Here is a 15785-nt window from a genome sequence, read left to right as displayed (position 1 = left end):
AAGTTAATACAGCGGCTTCCTGTTGATTTAAGATTCTGCTTGGCTGGCTCCCCTGTTGATCTCTGTCGGGTGCAGTACCGGCTGCCGCCAAGTCCTCCGAAACAGGGGGCGCTGACATCAACACTGCTTTCAAAGGGGGACAAACGCACGCCCTCCACTGCAGTCCCGCCCATTGGCCCTCTTATTGGACAGTATTCCTCAGAGCCGCACGCTGAGTGGTTAATGCAGGTGTCAACGAAACACAAAATGAAGCCCGAGATCGGCGGCGGTTAATGGTGGAGAATTTTCAGTTAGAATTCAGTGACGGTTGGAGAAGGGCAGGAGCTTAGGAGGTGGTCCGTTAATTTCAATAGAACCGTGTCTCGCGGACTCCCGGTTTAAACAAATATTCAGATGATTGGAAAGCAGCACCGCTCCCCCACCCCGGGGTGATAGACAACGGGCTGACCTCACCCAAAGGTGCTGTCTCTTGGGGTGAGGAGGCACTAGTAGGGTATGTTTTATGGTGCTGGGTGCCCACTAGTGGGATATCTTATGGGTGTCGGATGCCCACTATTGGGGTGTGATTTATGGATGCACAGTGTTCACTGCTACGGTATGTTTTATGGGTGCTGTGGCCAGTGGAGGGGGGAAGCGCCTATTTTATGGGTGCTGTGCCCACTGGTGGGGGTGTGGTAGCTCATAAGTACAAACTAGCTACTGTGGGATGCTTTTGATGAGTGCAGTGAGTCCATTGGTGGCGTGTGATTCCTGGCAGTGCTGAGTGGCCAGGGGATGGAAATGTGGATCATGGATGCATTGTGCCCGCTAATTGGGTCTGGCTCATTGTACTAGTGGGCATTCAGGACTCATGAGCTGCACCTGACCTGCACTGCAGCAAAAACCATCATCAGAATGGAGGCTGACAATTTCCTGGGTGACACTAACACTTGCAGCAGGGGATCTGGCTATGCACTGAAAATGGAACAATTGTCCCCAAAAATATACTGGGTTTTGGGGACAGAGGGTAGGAACGGAGAAAATGGTAACTTATATTGCCATTTTGACACTGGTCCTGCTGCTCAGAAACAGGATGTACTAGCTCAATTATGTGAGGATGGGAGAAATCAGTTGGGAACCAACATTGACTTTGGTGTTGCAGGACTGTTTACTAGGTGGTTTCTGCTTAGCATTGTTCCACTTCACTCCACGTAAAAGAAGATAAGGTAAGAAATGGAGCAGGAGCAGACCATTCGGCATTTAAAGCTTGCTCTCCCATTCAGTATGATCGTGGCTGATCGTGTACTTGTTATTGGGGGAAGTGGAGAGGCAATTTTTGCAGCTGTCTATGTAACATTTATGGCTGCTGAGGTGGGAGAGAATCAGGTATCAAAGGTTGTGTGCCCAAGGGAAGGATCAACCTTGGCAAGAGTCAAAGTCCAGTGCTTAGGAGTTTTAACAGGTAGGAAATTTTGACTTTTCTGCCTAATGTTACTACAACATCTTTAATCTGATAGTCTGAGCCAGACATGAGACTTTTCATTTTGAAATGGAATCTTGAAACCTACTCAGTGCTTTTATTCTATAATAGATAGATAAGTAGAAGCCTAGAGCCTGGAGAGATGCTTAGACAGCTTAGTTAGCATGCTGATTGCTAAGTTGAATCCAATTGAGACTAATCAGGTGAAGGGCTACTTTGTATTGGTCCAGCAAACTACAAGTTAATTTTTAGTTTTACAGTGTGATAGGGGTTAAAATGTGTCTTATCTTGTCCAGGTGCTGGCTGTTGAGGAATAGTGAGCAATGAATGGAATATTGATCCCAAACACTCCATTTGCTGTGGATTTCTGGCAGATTCGGAAGTGCAGCCATGTCCGTTTGTTTTTCCTGTCTCACTTGCACAGTGATCACACATCAGGTCTGTCCTCCACCTGGAGCAGACCCATATACTGCTCTCCCATTACTGCCAGGTTGTTGCGTTGGAAGTTTCAGGTGAGACAAAGAGGTGAGGTTTTCAGGGTGTTCTATGTTTCTCTTCTCTCCTGTCATAAAGATTTTAACCCATGCTAGGATATAATCCCACAGGCACTACTAGCTGCTATGGCACATCACTCAAATAACTTCTATGCTGGTGAAGCCTGACGGTGAAGACCAGCCGTACAGCTGCAGATAGTTGAATGTAACAACTGAGATGGGAGGAATGCCCATCTCTATCTGTCCCTAGTTCCACTACTTCACAGATCACAACGTATGTTTAAACAATTTTTCCAGCTAACTATGGCCAAATATGTGCTTTACCTATTAAGTTCAGAATGAGCACTCAATGCACATGTTTCTCCAATAGACAACAAAATTATTAGTTTGTCAAGAAGAAAGGCAAAGCTTATTAATATACAATATGAAATAGAAATGTGAAATAATTACTCTAAATATCCTAACGCACACACACACATACACACACCAAAAATAAGGGGAATTCTGCCAAAAGGTTAAAAGTCAATTGTTCAAGGGAAAAGGATAGATGGTGGAGTCCTTGAAATGGTGTCCGGGTTATACAGTTAGTTTCTCAGCATTGGTTTGCAAAAGAATCCATGACTCTTCACTACTTTGTGTGTGAAATCGCTGCTGACCCAGTCGTGAATACCCTAATTTCTCTGCTTTCCTTTTTCTTAAAAGCATTCTTCTCAGGATGGGTGACGAAGCAGTGTTTATTGTCCATCCCTAATTACCCTGAGGGTCATTAAGGTTCAACCATGCAATGTGGCATTTGAATCAGATGTACAGCAAACCAGGTGGGGACAGCAGATCCTTTTCCTTGAAGGATATCAGTGAATCAGTCGGATTGTTATAACTATCCAGCAGCTTTTATGGTAATTTTCTGCTACTAGCCCACAAATCCCCAGATTTATTGAATTTGGTTTTACTTTGTGCTGTGGTGGTATTGTAAACTCGGATCTCTAGATTGCTTATTCAGTTCCATAACCATTAGACCACTGTAATGTCTTGTCTGTCCCTCCCTTATCACCCACCCTATCCATTATTTCTTCATCTCCCTTATATGCTAAATCTCACTTAGACTCCAACTGCATTTTCTCTCTGCTGAGCTTCTTTCTCTGCATTCCCAAGTTCCATTGTGAGTCTTGCTGAGATTCAGATTACCAAAACTTGTTTTTTCCACTCCATCTCTTTATTTCTTTCCTTTAGTTTCTCATTCTGCCACACTGAAATTGCCATGGGCTGCTCAAATTTGCTCCGAATCTTACGCTGGCCTTTCCCTGATACTTCTAACTCTTTTCGGCTTGTGGACATGTCACCCTTTATTATTGTGTCCAGCTTTCCTCCAGAATTTTCCACATCTGTTTTCGTAAGGCCTGTGGATGCTTTCCTTACTAAAATTTTCTCCTTTGTGCCTTCTCTCAGTTTCTTCACTGAGTGACTGTTTTACCTTCAATAATTTCAAGCTCCATCTTCCCCACAATAACTGATTTTCTTGCATCCTTCAACTTCACTTCCAGATTGAGTCTGTCACTATATGGATGACCAATCCCTAATCCTGTTATCATACAGGCCTTAAAGATTGCCCAGACCTCTGAGTGATAGAGTTCCACCTCATTCATCTCCTTGTAGCCAAATCTGTTTTAAGCCATTTAAAAAAAAACAGCTCCTAACCCTTTCAAATTCCAACTTTCTCTTTTCTGGTTTACCATTTGTTAAAATTTACAATTTATTAACCTCTATAATTGCCCAGGCTCCCTGGCTAATGCCCTCATTGTCACTAGATCCTAGTGTCTCACATCTGACACTCCCTGCTAAAACAGCCACACCTGATTCTAAGCTCAAACATATCTGATTTGTGACATGCCGAGTAATTCACTACTACATCAGCCTTAAACCCTTCATTGTTCACTGCTGTGCACTCTATTACTGTAAAATGTTCTTGAATTATTCCAAGCATTTGTAAATTCCTATTGTTCACTACCAGATGTAGCCCTTTCCTTTTCTCTTACCTCTTCCCCATTTCCTTTATTCATTGAATGTTCTTTGTCAAAAATCTGGACCTTGTTAAAAAATCAAAGCCATTTGCATTAGTGTCTCTACCTGTGACTGACTGATACTCTGGTCCTTCCTTTCCGTTCCAATCACTTGTCTCTACCTTTGCATCTTTATTTCGTAGTTTTTTTCCCAGGCTCTTATCTTGTTTGTGAAATTTGCCACTATCTGCCTTGACCCCCTTCTCTCTCAATTCCTCACCACACAGCTTTCAGAGGTGTGCACTCAACTTGATGAAGCTGTCTTCTTACCTGCTATAATATTACACTGGAACTGGACAGTTGCTAAGCAGTGCTTTTCGTGCTCCTTGTGTAAAGGAATTCATTGCATGACAGTGCTCTCATTGACTTAGGATATATTGAAAGGAATGGCTTTTTGAGAGCTGGACCATATCAAGGACTGTCTTGCCCTGAAAGTGATGCATTTGCAAATCTAAGTCCTCAACAGGGTCTATGAAAGGAAGATGTCATTGGCTACTGTGTCAATAATGAATGGGCCAGATTTGTCCCGAATGCAAAGGTCATCCAGGACTCAAACTTGTCAGGCCTTTGAAGATTTCAGGGTCCTGAGTGTTTGGTACTCATCAAACCATTGAGGCAGTCTCTGTGAAGACAATGCAAACAAACATTGCAACTGTGGTTCATGATGTAGATTTAGAGGTCACTGCGTCAAGAGGCCAATTGTTTGGTCTATTAAGGACCTTGTGGTAAAATGAGCTTCATTGTATCTCTCCTCAGATGCACACTGTGAATGACAAATGGGCATCATTAACCATGTCTTCTGGGGATATTCTTTGTCCCCGAGGAGCCAATACTCTAAGCATCGAGGACCTTCAAAGATCTGTGGCACCTGAGACTGAGTCAAGATGTAAGAATCATGAGCGCTCGTGGGTACCTTGCACAAATATGCAGGATCTGCTTTCTGTGATCACAAATTAGCTGGACGTTCAGAGAGTGAAATCCTTTTTCTATTTGCAGATCTCACTGGCTGCTGCCAGGGAGCTCTCAAGATCACAGGTGTGCAGTTGATTTTTTTTTTGCAAAAATATACTTTATTCATGAATCTTCAAAAACATTTCGAACCATTTCAAAATCACCATTACAAAGATACAATCAGGTTCAACTTTTACAACATGAATCACAAGATGTATCAGTACAAACAATGAATATTACAATCATTGGCAGACATTCATTTTAAGCTGTACAGCCTGAGGGGCTCTAAACAGTTCCCAGCCTCTCAGTGCACTGTGGCAGAAAGGTCTTAGACAGCGACCCTTCCCCATTGTGCCTTTGTGGCGGCTGCCGCAAGCTTAACTGTGTCCCTCAGCATGTAGTCCTGGACCTTGTAATGTGCCAGTCTGCAACACTCGGTTGGGGACAACTCTTTGCGCTGGAAGACCAACAAGTTTCGGGCAGACCAAAGAGCGTCTTTCACCGAGTTGATAATCCTCCAGCTGCAGTTGATTTTGTCTCGGTGTGTGTCCCTGGGAACAGCCTGTAGAGCACAGAGTCCTGTGTCACAGAACTGCTTGGGATGAACCTCGACAGAAACCACTGCATCTCTCTCCAGACCTTCTTCACAAAGGCACAATCTACAAGGAGGTGAACAACGGTCTCTTCCCCACCACAGCCACTTTGAGGGCAACGTGCAGAGGGGGTGAGACTCCTGGCATGTAGGAAGGATCTTACAGGGAGGGCCTTTCTCACCACCAGCCAAGCTACGTCTTGGTGCTTGTTGGAAAGTTCTGGCGATGAGGCATTCTGCCAAATGACTTTGTCAGTCTGCTCAGGGAACCATCCCACAGGATCCACCCTCTCCTTTTCCCTCAGGGCCTTTAAGACGTTACGTGCCGTCCACTGCCTGATGGACTTGTGGTCAAAGGTGTTCCTCTGCATAAATTTTCCCATGAGGGACAGGTGGTACGGCACGGTCCAACTACTTGGAGCGTTCCGCGGCAGCGTGGCCAGGTCCATCCTTCATAACACTGGGGACAGGTAGAACCTCAGCATGTAGTGAAACTTGGTGTTTGCATACTGAGGGTCTACGCACTGCTTGATGCAGCCGCACAGAAAGGTGGCCATCAGTATGAGGGCGATGTTGGGCACGTTTGTTCCCCCTTTATCTAGAGGCTTGTACATCGTGTCCCTGCGGACATGATCCATTTTCGACCTCCAGATAAAGTGGAAGATGGCTCGGGTGATCGCCACCACGTAGGAGTGTGGAATGGGCCAGACCTGCGCCACGTACAGCAACAGCGAGAGTGCCTCGCACCTGATGACCAGGTTCTTACCCGCAATGGAGAGGGAGCGTCGCTCCCACATGCCTAGTTTCCTTTTCACCATAGACACTCTCTCCTTCCAGTTTCTAACGTGTGCCCTGGTTCCTCCGAACCATATCCCCTGCACCTTCAGGCCATCGACCCTGACAGTGAAGGGGACAAAGGATCGGTCAGCCCAGTTCCCAAAGAACATAGCCTCGCTCTTCCCACGATTTACCTTGGCTCCCGAGGCCAGTTCGAACTGGTCGTAGATGTGGATCAATCTGTGCACCGACAGGGGATCCGAGCAGAAGACGGCAACATCGTCCATGTACAGGGAGGCTTTGACCTGAGTGCCTCCACTGCCTGGGATCGTCACTCCTCTTATGCCCGGATCCTTCCTGATGGACTCAGCAAAGGGTTCTATGCAACACACAAAAAGGACGGGAGAGGGGGCAGCCCTGCCTGACTCCAGATTTAATAGGAAAGCTTTCTGATTCCCACCCATTGATTGAGACTGCGCTAATGATGTTAGTGTAGAGCAGTTGGATCCAATTGCGAATTCCCTCCCCAAACCACCATGTAGGTGTGCGATATTCTGTCAAAGGCCTTCTCCTGATCCAGGCTGATGAGGCAGGTATCCACACCCCTGTCCTGTGCATAGGCAATCGTATCCCTGAGCAGCGCGAGGTTGTCAGAGATCTTCCTGCCCGGCACAGTGCAGGTCTGGTCAGGGTGGATCACCAATTCCAGAGCGGATTTGACCCGATTGGCGATGACCTTAGACAGGATCTTATAGTCCACATTCAACAGTGAAATGGGTCGCCAATTTCTAATTTCCTCCCTTTCCCCCTTGTGCTTGTAGATGAGGGTGATAATGCCTTTCCTCATGGATTCTGACATACTGCCGGCCAGGAGCATACTCTCGTACGCTTCTAGCAGGTCTGGGCCGATCCAGTCCCACAGAGCCGAATACAACTTCACCGGCAAGCCATCGCTTCCAGGAGTTTTACTCTTCTCGAAGGACTCAAGGGCCTCAGTCAGTTCGTCAGGAGTTAGCGCTTTGTCCAGGCTCTCCCGTGTACTGTCGTCTAAGACCTCCGTGATTAGAGGACAGGAAGGACTGGGAGGCCGTGCTGTCTGTGGGCTTCACGTCATACAATCCGGCATAAAAGGATTTGCTGATCCTCAAAATGTCGGACTGTGATGACTTTACTGAGCCGTCTTCTTCCTTCAGGCTGTTGATCACAGAGCTCTCTCTGTGTACCTTTTGGAAGAAGAAACGTGAGCACGTCTCATCCTGCTCCACGGAGCGGACTCTGGAACGGAAGATGATCTTGGAGGCCTCCGAGGCAAAGAGCGAGGCTTGCTGCCTCTTCACCTCTTGGAGTTCCTCCTTGACATCGACCCCCATCGACTGTAGCCGAAGCAGATTCTGCATGTTTTTCTGGAGTCGGGACATTTCCCTCTGTTCCTTTCTAGCTTTCTGGGTGCCTTTGAGGATGAAAAACCTCTTGATGTTTCCCTTGATCGCTTCCCACCAGTGTGTCAGTGACTCAAAGTGGGGTTTCATGGTTCTCCAACCTTTGCAATCCCTCTTGAGCTCCTCAATGTTCTCTGGGGTCAGCAGTTGCACGTTTAGCTTCCATGCCCCCCGCCAACCCTCTGGTCTTCCTCTAAGTGACAGTCAGCCAGTAGGAGGCAGTGGTCAGAGAAGAACACCGGCTTGACGTCGGTGGATCTGACTGCGAATGCACAGGACACAAACAGGAAGTCTATCCTGGAACGGACGGACCCGTCAGGCCGCGACCAGGTGTATCTACGCTGCGCTCCGTCTGCAGGGTTGCTGAAGACGTCGTGCAGTTTGGCATCCTTTACTGTTTCCATCAGGGATTTGGACATAGCGTCCAATCTGCTGTCGGCCCTGCCGGATCATCCAGCCGCATCGATGATGCAGTTGAAATCACCGCCCAGAATGACCGGCCTGGAGGTCGCCAGCAGCAGTGGGAGCTACTGAAAAACCTCCAGCCGCTCAGCCCCTTGTGACGGGGCATACACGTTAATTAACCGGAGTGCAGCATTCTTGTACATTACATCTGCTACGAGGAGGTGCCCGCCCACCACCTCCTTAACCTGGGAGACGGTGAAGCTGCCTCCCCGCAGCAGAATCCCCAGGCCGGAGGAACGAGAGTCGTTTCCTCCCGACCAGATCGATGGCCCATGGGACCACCATCGTGAACGTTGCCTGTAGGAGCTGAGGTGCGGTATTGCACACTCCTGCAGAAACAACAGGTCAGCTTTGACCTTGGCAAGGTTGTCCAAGGTCGCAACACATCGTGTAGTAGATTTAATGCTATGCACATTTATGGATACAATCTTTAAACCCATTTTAAAGCATTTAGTCTCTTACCAAAATTGTTGTCTCTGAGAGTTCCAGACCTTTGGTCTGCTCCTTCATGCCCGTAGTGTGCTCAAATTGCTTCACTTTGGATGGGCTGAGGAAACCGTCCTGAACCTCCCCATTGGCGGTGTTCTGCTCGGGTGGCATCTGGGAGTCCGTGCAGAGAGCGGGGTTTGAAGTGTCCTCTGTTGGAGAAGCTTCTCCAATCCTCTCCCCCTCTGGGGTATTGCTGCTCCCGGCTTCCCGGAGCTGGGGTGCGCTGAGCGCCTCACTGCTCCCAGATTCCTGGAGCTGTGGAACACTGGCCTCTTCGGGTTGTGGGCAAAGTTGGGGTACGCTGGTCTCCTCATTGTCTCCAATGTTCTGGAGCTCGGGTGTCTCGCCCTCCAACTCCCTAGCGTTTTGCCGCTTCTTCGTCGGCGACACTCTGGCCCTTCTTCCGAAGAGCTGCTGCTCTTGTTATCCGTGTCGAATGGGAGACGCCTCTTGCCTCTTGTCTGGGAAGTGGCTTGGTTTCTTTTTAGCCCCTTCTTTCTTTTGGCTCTCTTCACCAACTGCCACTTCCCCTGCTGCTTTCCCACTGCTGCCTCCTCCTCCTCCGTTGATTCGCTCTCCTGAGGAGTGGGAGATTCAGGGGGCAGTGTTGTTGATTGGCTGTCTGTTGCCCCAATCTTTTCCTCCACCTTATCTTTCTCTGTGTCTTCCTTTGTCCCGATATTCTCCCTGGGGGCCTTGGTGGTTGGAGTGACACGAGGCATTTCTTCTGCTTCCCCCTCGTTGGCTTTGGCTGCCTGTGCATAAGTATGGCAATGTCTGGGGCAGATCTTGTAGAGGTGACTTGCCTCGCCACACAGGTTGCAGCACTTAGCCTGTTTACAGTCTTTTCTCTGGTACCCTTCCTGTTTGCAGTTCTTGCAGAGGACGGCGCTGCAGTTGGCCGCCACATGACCAGACTTGCCGCATGAGCGACAAAGTTTGGGTTGCCCAGCATAGACAAGGTAGCCACGGCTTCCCCCGATAGCGAATCTGGAAGGAGGGTGGAAGATGACTCCCTTACCGTCGGTCTTGAGCGTGACTTTAACCTGGCATTTACATGTCCAGATCCCCAAATCATCTCTAACTGCAGTGCAGCTCCCAACCTTATCGAAGTACCTGGTAAGGAAGGTGAGCACGTCAGCAACAGGGACGAAGGGGTTGTAAAGATGCACCATCGCAACCCGTTCTTGTTGCAACGGCAGAGCAAAGAGCGGCTACGCCGTCAGGATCTTCATTTCTGGCAGGTCTTTCTTCTCCTCAAACACCTTCAGGAGCTTGACACAAGCTGCCATTTGCTTGAACATCACATCAAAAAATCCAGCGCTGGGGAAGTCCTGTAGGCAGTAGATTTCCGCAGCCTCAAAACCACACAGCTCTTGGTGAAGAAGGTCCGATCCATTACTGTTCCTTCCTCGCTGCCCTTCACCATGACTCGAATGGTGTTAGGTACCCCATAGTAAGGAGTTCGACTGGTTATAGCCATTGCTCGTTGATCTTTCCCTGGCAGAAACGCGATCGAGGTCTCTCCTCTGCCAGGTAGTATCAGTTGTGCAGTTGATGAAGCTTTTTTTTTGCAAAAATATACTTTATTCATAAATCTTCAAAAACATTTCGAACCATTTCAAAATCAACATTACAAAAATACAATCAGGTTCAACTTTTACAACATGAATCACAAGGTGTATCAGTACAAACAGTGAATATTACAATCATTGGCAGACATTCATTTTGAGCTGTACATCCGAGGGGCTCTAAACAGTTCCCAGTCCCTCAGTGCACTGTGGCAGAAAGGTCTTAGACAGCGACCCTTCCCCATTGCGCCTTTGCGGCGGCTGCCCCAAGCTTAACTGTGTCCCTCAGCACGTAGTCCTGGACCTTGGAATGTGCCAGTCTGCAACATTTGGTCGAGGACAACTCTTTGCGCTGGAAGACCAACAAGTTTCGGGCAGACCACAGAGCGTCTTTCACCGAGTTGATGATCCTCCAGCTGCAGTTGATGTTTGTCTCAGTGTGTGTCCCTGGGAACAGCCCGTAGAGCACAGAGTCCTGTGTCACAGAACTGCTTGGGATGAACCTCGACAGAAACCACTGCATCTCTCTCCAGACCTTCTTCGCAAAGACACAATCAACAAGGAGGTGAACAACGGTCTCTTCCCCACCACAGCCACCTCGAGGGCAATGTGCAGAGGGGGTGAGACTCCTGGCATGTAGGAAGGATCTTACAGGGAGGGCTTTTCTCACCACCAGCCAAGCTAAGTCTTGGTGTTTGTTGGAAAGTTCTGGCGATAAGGCATTCTGCCAAATGACTTTGTCAGTCTGCTCAGGGAACCATCCCACAGGATCCACCCTCTCCTTTTCCTTCAGGGCCTTTAAGACGTTACGTGCCGACCACTGCCTGATGGACTTGTGGTCAAAGGTATTTCTCTGCATAAATTTTCCCATGAGGGACAGGTGGTACGGCACGGTCCAACTACTTGGAGCGTTCCGCGGCAGCATGGTCAGACCCATCCTTCGTAACACTGGGGACAGGTAGAACCTCAGCATGTAGTGACACTTGGTGTTTAAATACTGAGGGTCTGCTTGATGCAGCTGCACACAAAGGTGGCCATCAGTATGAGGGCGTTGTTGGGCACGTTTTTTCCCCCTTTATCTAGAGGCTTGTACATCGTGTCCCTGCGGACACGATCCATTTTCGACCTCCAGATAAAGTGGAAGATGTCGCGGGTGATCGCCACCACATAGGAGTGTGGAATGGGCCAGACCTGCGCCACGTACAGCAACAGCGAGAGTGCCTCACACCTGATGACCAGGTTTTTACCCGCAATGGAGAGGGAGCGTCGCTGAAGCTCTGCACTTGCAGGAAACCTGAGATTCCAATGAATCCCACAGCTCCGGCAGCCTGGATTGCATTATCCATGCTGTCACAACTCACTGGGGGTGATGCGCTGTAATATCAATCCCCACTGCTACCCGAGCTGAGACAAATGTGAAAAGTTTGATTAGACTACCAAATAGCTCCAATTCTAGCTAACTGTCTAATTTAGGTTAACAGAATACGAGCACCAACTCGTAAATAACTTTATTAAACAAGTTGTCTGTAACCAGTGGCAAAAGAAAGAAATATGAACTGCTAACTTGTAACTCCATAACTTAAACTCTACCCCTTTCTTAACCCCTATACACAAACACAAGCACATACACACACACACAAACAAACACAAAAGATTGTTTTATGGATAAGGTAAAACAGTTCAATAGCACCAATCCGGAATATGGGATTAGATAGGTTGAGTTTTGATTGATGTCTTCAGAAATTCTTTGCAGTTGGTTGTTAATGATACGAGATGGTCTTCCAGCACTTTCAGTCTGCAGTTCACTGGTTGAAAACTTGCTTTTCAATGTCGCCACTGGTGATTTTCCCCCTTTCTCCCCTTGACAGAGGGTCTTTTCAGAGAGAGCAGATTAGAGATATGAAGACATGGCAGCTAGCTTTGCGGATTTTCTGGAATCTTACACACACAGGAGAAAGAGAGGTTTTTAGGTGTGTTCCCTTTCCAGGCTAGGATCTCTCTGCTCACTGCTATCACGTATGAGCTTGATCACCTGATCAGGAGCCAATTAAAGCATTGTTGCTAGGCGGTTCCCCGTTGCAGCCACATGCTGTCCAACCTGGCACACTCTGTTCCTGGAGATTGCAACATTGTATATTCCACATCCTGTTCCAGGGACAGGTCTTTCAACTGCAGCCCTGGTAGTTTTAAAGCCACAGTCCAAGAAAATAAATTATGTTATATACAACAATCCAACAGAAATAAAGAGATATGTTCTTTACAGTGCAGATCTGGACATAATGGTGAGCTTTATTGAAAAGGGCATTTGTCACTTCCGTTATGCATTTGTGTTTTGCTGATTGTGATATTCTGCAAAGGTGCCCATTGGAGCCCTGGAAGGACCCACTGGCAAAAACATTTGGTGTGGTGGCCACCTTCAAAGCAACTGGCATGGGGCGCTCTCCAAGTTCTTGTGACATGAGTTCCTCATGGAGAAGGTGGAAAATGTGAGATACCATATCCTTAGATAAGTGAGGGCACCTGCAGCACTGTCTTTTGCTTATCTCCATGTATCAATTGCGTTTTATATAGAGCCTTGGTCACGTATTCATGGATTTTGCCCCTCGGCAGCATCTGGAACTTCCTGGGGCTCTGCTGCCCCTTGCTCCTCAGGCCGATAGTCTTCCCAGTGATGGGCCCTTCTCCTCATTCTAATCATAGCTATCAGTAAGGCAGCGTTGCCTGCAGGCTGTATTCTCTACTTGTATCTGGGAAAGAGTAGAGAAATTATTGCCACTTCTCCTTGAATGGTCTCCCTCCATCTCCAAGCCAGGAATGCAGTCCTTGGCCTGCCCTCAGTCTAGACATGGCATTCCCAGGCCACCCCTTGCTGGCTAATGGCATCTTGGAGGTCCACAGGTGGCTGAGCATTCACAACAAGGGTCTTGATTAGGGTCAATATAACCATGTGCTATAACCCTCAGTCAAGCTTTTGTCAACTCACCTCCAGTAGCCTAGACATTAATTGTCGAGACCCTAGCCTTGTCCTTATGTCATGGCTGTAAGCATGGTACCTTGTAACCCATGACCAATATAATTATTGAGGCTTGTAGTGTCCATTTAGCTTCTGTGCAGCAGCTGTGGCCCTTGATTGTTTGATCCTCCTTGCCTTTTCACATGCCTCTGTTAGGAACAGACCAACTGCACTGAGCACTAAGACTTAATGGATTCATGCCTGAATGCGCACCATTTATAAAGGAGCAGAGCTCATTCATTGACCCTCAAATCCAGCACTTAGCTGAGCCCTGTTCTCTGTCTTGAGCAAGAAATTAATAAGGTGTCCCTTCAATTGGCCCAAAATAGTTGTGTTAAACTCCTCCCACACACCAAGACCCCTTCCATATAATTTTTCAAGCTTGTTTTTCTAACTGCATCATTTATCACTGAAGGCAAACATGGTGCTCATTAGATTAGCTTCCAAACTCTCCCATCACCCACCATCCTCCTCCATAGTCACTGCCTCCTAATTCCAACTCTCCTGTACCTATCCAGCCTTCCCTGTAACCCTTGACCCCATCATTGTGCATACCGATATCCCTGTGCTCTCCCCGATCCCTTCAGTGTTGATGTTCCCACGTCCTTTGTCGATCTGACACCTCCCCTTCTCAAGGCCCCATGCATCCTTGCTTTTCAATTCGCCCATCTACCCCCCCCCCCCCCCCCGCCCAACCACCACCACCACCACCGAAGACTCTTCAGTTGCTGCCGTACAGAATCTAGATACCTCTCCTGAATGTTACTGCCCTTTGTCTCCCAATACTATGATTCTAACTCCCAGGACTAAATGCTTTAGCTCATTGACCATGCCCTACACAGCATTCTGTGCATGACTGTCACTGTCCAGTGAGGCCATCCCCCGCCCAAGATCGGGACCAAGACCTGCGTGCCATGCAGAGCCCTCTATCATGGTCTGTGCAGCCCCAAGACAGCCTCTTAAATATGCCCCTGACAGCGTGCCCTCAGCCTCTAGTCAGCCTCTTAAAAATGCCCCTGACTGCATGCCCTCAGCCCCAAGGCAGTCTCTTAAATATGCCCCTGACAGCATGCCCTCAGCCCCAATGCAGTTTCTTAAATATGCCCCTGACAGTGTGCCCTCAGCCCCAAGGCAGCCTCTTAAATATACCCCTGACAGCGTGCCCTCAGCCCCAAGGCAGTCTCTTAAATATGCCCCTGACAGTGTGCCCTCAGCCCCAAGGCAGTCTCTTAAATATGCCCCTGACAGTGTGCCCTCAGCCCCAAGGCAGCCTCTAAAATATGCCCCCGGTAGTGTGCCCTCAGCCCCAAGGCAGCCTCTTAAATATGCCCCCGGTAGCGTGCCCTCAGCCCCAAGGCAGTTTTTTAAATATGCCCCCGATAGCGTGCCCTCAGCCCCAAGGCAGCCTCTTAAATATGCTCCGGACTGCGTGGCACTATCCACAGGACAGTCTCTCCAACTTCCCCAGACAGTCTTTTAACTTTTATCTCCAGCCTTTCACTCTTCCCTCTGTTCCTTGCTCCCCTGCCCTCCAAGTTCTGCCCCCATCTTTTTTTTTGAAAAATATACTTTATTCATAAAATATCTGAAAGAACATTACAAAACATTTCTAAATCACCATCACAAAAAGTGCAATCAGATTCAACTTTTACACGTGGATCACAAGGTGCTTCAATACAATCAATTAATATTACAATCATTTCAATATGGTCATTGCAGACAGTTACAGTGCAGTGGTATCGGAGTCATCAACATACATCGTGTTGCACTCTGAGGTGCTTCAATACAATTAGAATACAATTAGTACTCAATGCATGCATTAATTTGTGAGCCGTACAGCCCAAGGGGTCTATACCTTTCCCAGCCCCTCGGTGCACTATGGCAGGAAGGTCTTAGACAGCGACCTTTCCGCATTGTGCCTTTGTGGCGGCTGCCCCAAGCTTTAGTGCGTCCCTCAGCACGTAGTCCTGGACCTTGGAATGTGCCAGTCTGCCATACTCGGTCGGGGACAAGTCTTTGTACTGGAAAACCAACAAGTTTTGGGTAGACCAAAGAGTGTCTTTCACTGAGTTGATGATCCTCCAGCTGCAGTTGATGTTTGTCTCGGTGTGTGACCCCTTTGTCTATTTTCCTAGCCTGCTTTAGACAACTCTTTCTTCATACCTCTGTAATTGCCCTTATTAAATTGAGGACACTAGTTTGAGACCTGAGTTGCTTGCCCTCAAACTGAATTTGAAATTCTACCATGTTGTGATTGCTACCCTCTAGAAGATCCTTAACTACAATATCTTTTATTAATTCTACCTCATTACACATCACTAGATCTAAAATAGCCTGTTCCTGGGTAGGTTCTGCAACATATTGCTCTAAGATACAACCCCTGATGCGTTCTACAAATTGGTCTTCCATGTTATCCTACCAATCTGATCTGTCCAGACAATATGCAGATTAAAACCACCCATGGCAATTGTAGCGCCG

The 15785-nt window shown here is 47.8% G+C and overlaps 1 protein-coding gene across 11 annotated transcripts in view; it reads left to right on the top strand.

Moving 5' to 3' along the window:
* The first annotated feature begins 213 nt into the window (after positions 1-213).
* dclre1b (DNA cross-link repair 1B) overlaps positions 214-15785 on the top strand; it is a 29592-nt gene continuing 14020 nt past the window's right edge. For 2 of the 11 annotated variants that reach the window (XM_041195704.1, XM_041195697.1), the window contains exons 1-2: positions 228-493; positions 1756-1971. In XM_041195704.1, the coding sequence (XP_041051638.1) occupies positions 1783-1971 (189 nt within the window). In that variant the 5' untranslated portion in view covers positions 228-493; positions 1756-1782. Of the gene's footprint in view, positions 494-1154; positions 1206-1267; positions 1442-1755; positions 1985-2655; positions 2850-15785 lie in introns of those variants that run through there. The other 9 variants (XM_041195702.1, XM_041195700.1, XM_041195699.1 and 6 more) reach the window with 9 other exon arrangements.

This window comes from Carcharodon carcharias, chromosome 9, assembly GCF_017639515.1.
Source record: "Carcharodon carcharias isolate sCarCar2 chromosome 9, sCarCar2.pri, whole genome shotgun sequence".
NCBI lineage: Eukaryota > Metazoa > Chordata > Chondrichthyes > Lamniformes > Lamnidae > Carcharodon > Carcharodon carcharias.
Note: the sequence above shows the minus strand (reverse complement) of the source record. Positions and strands in the feature narration are given on the sequence as shown.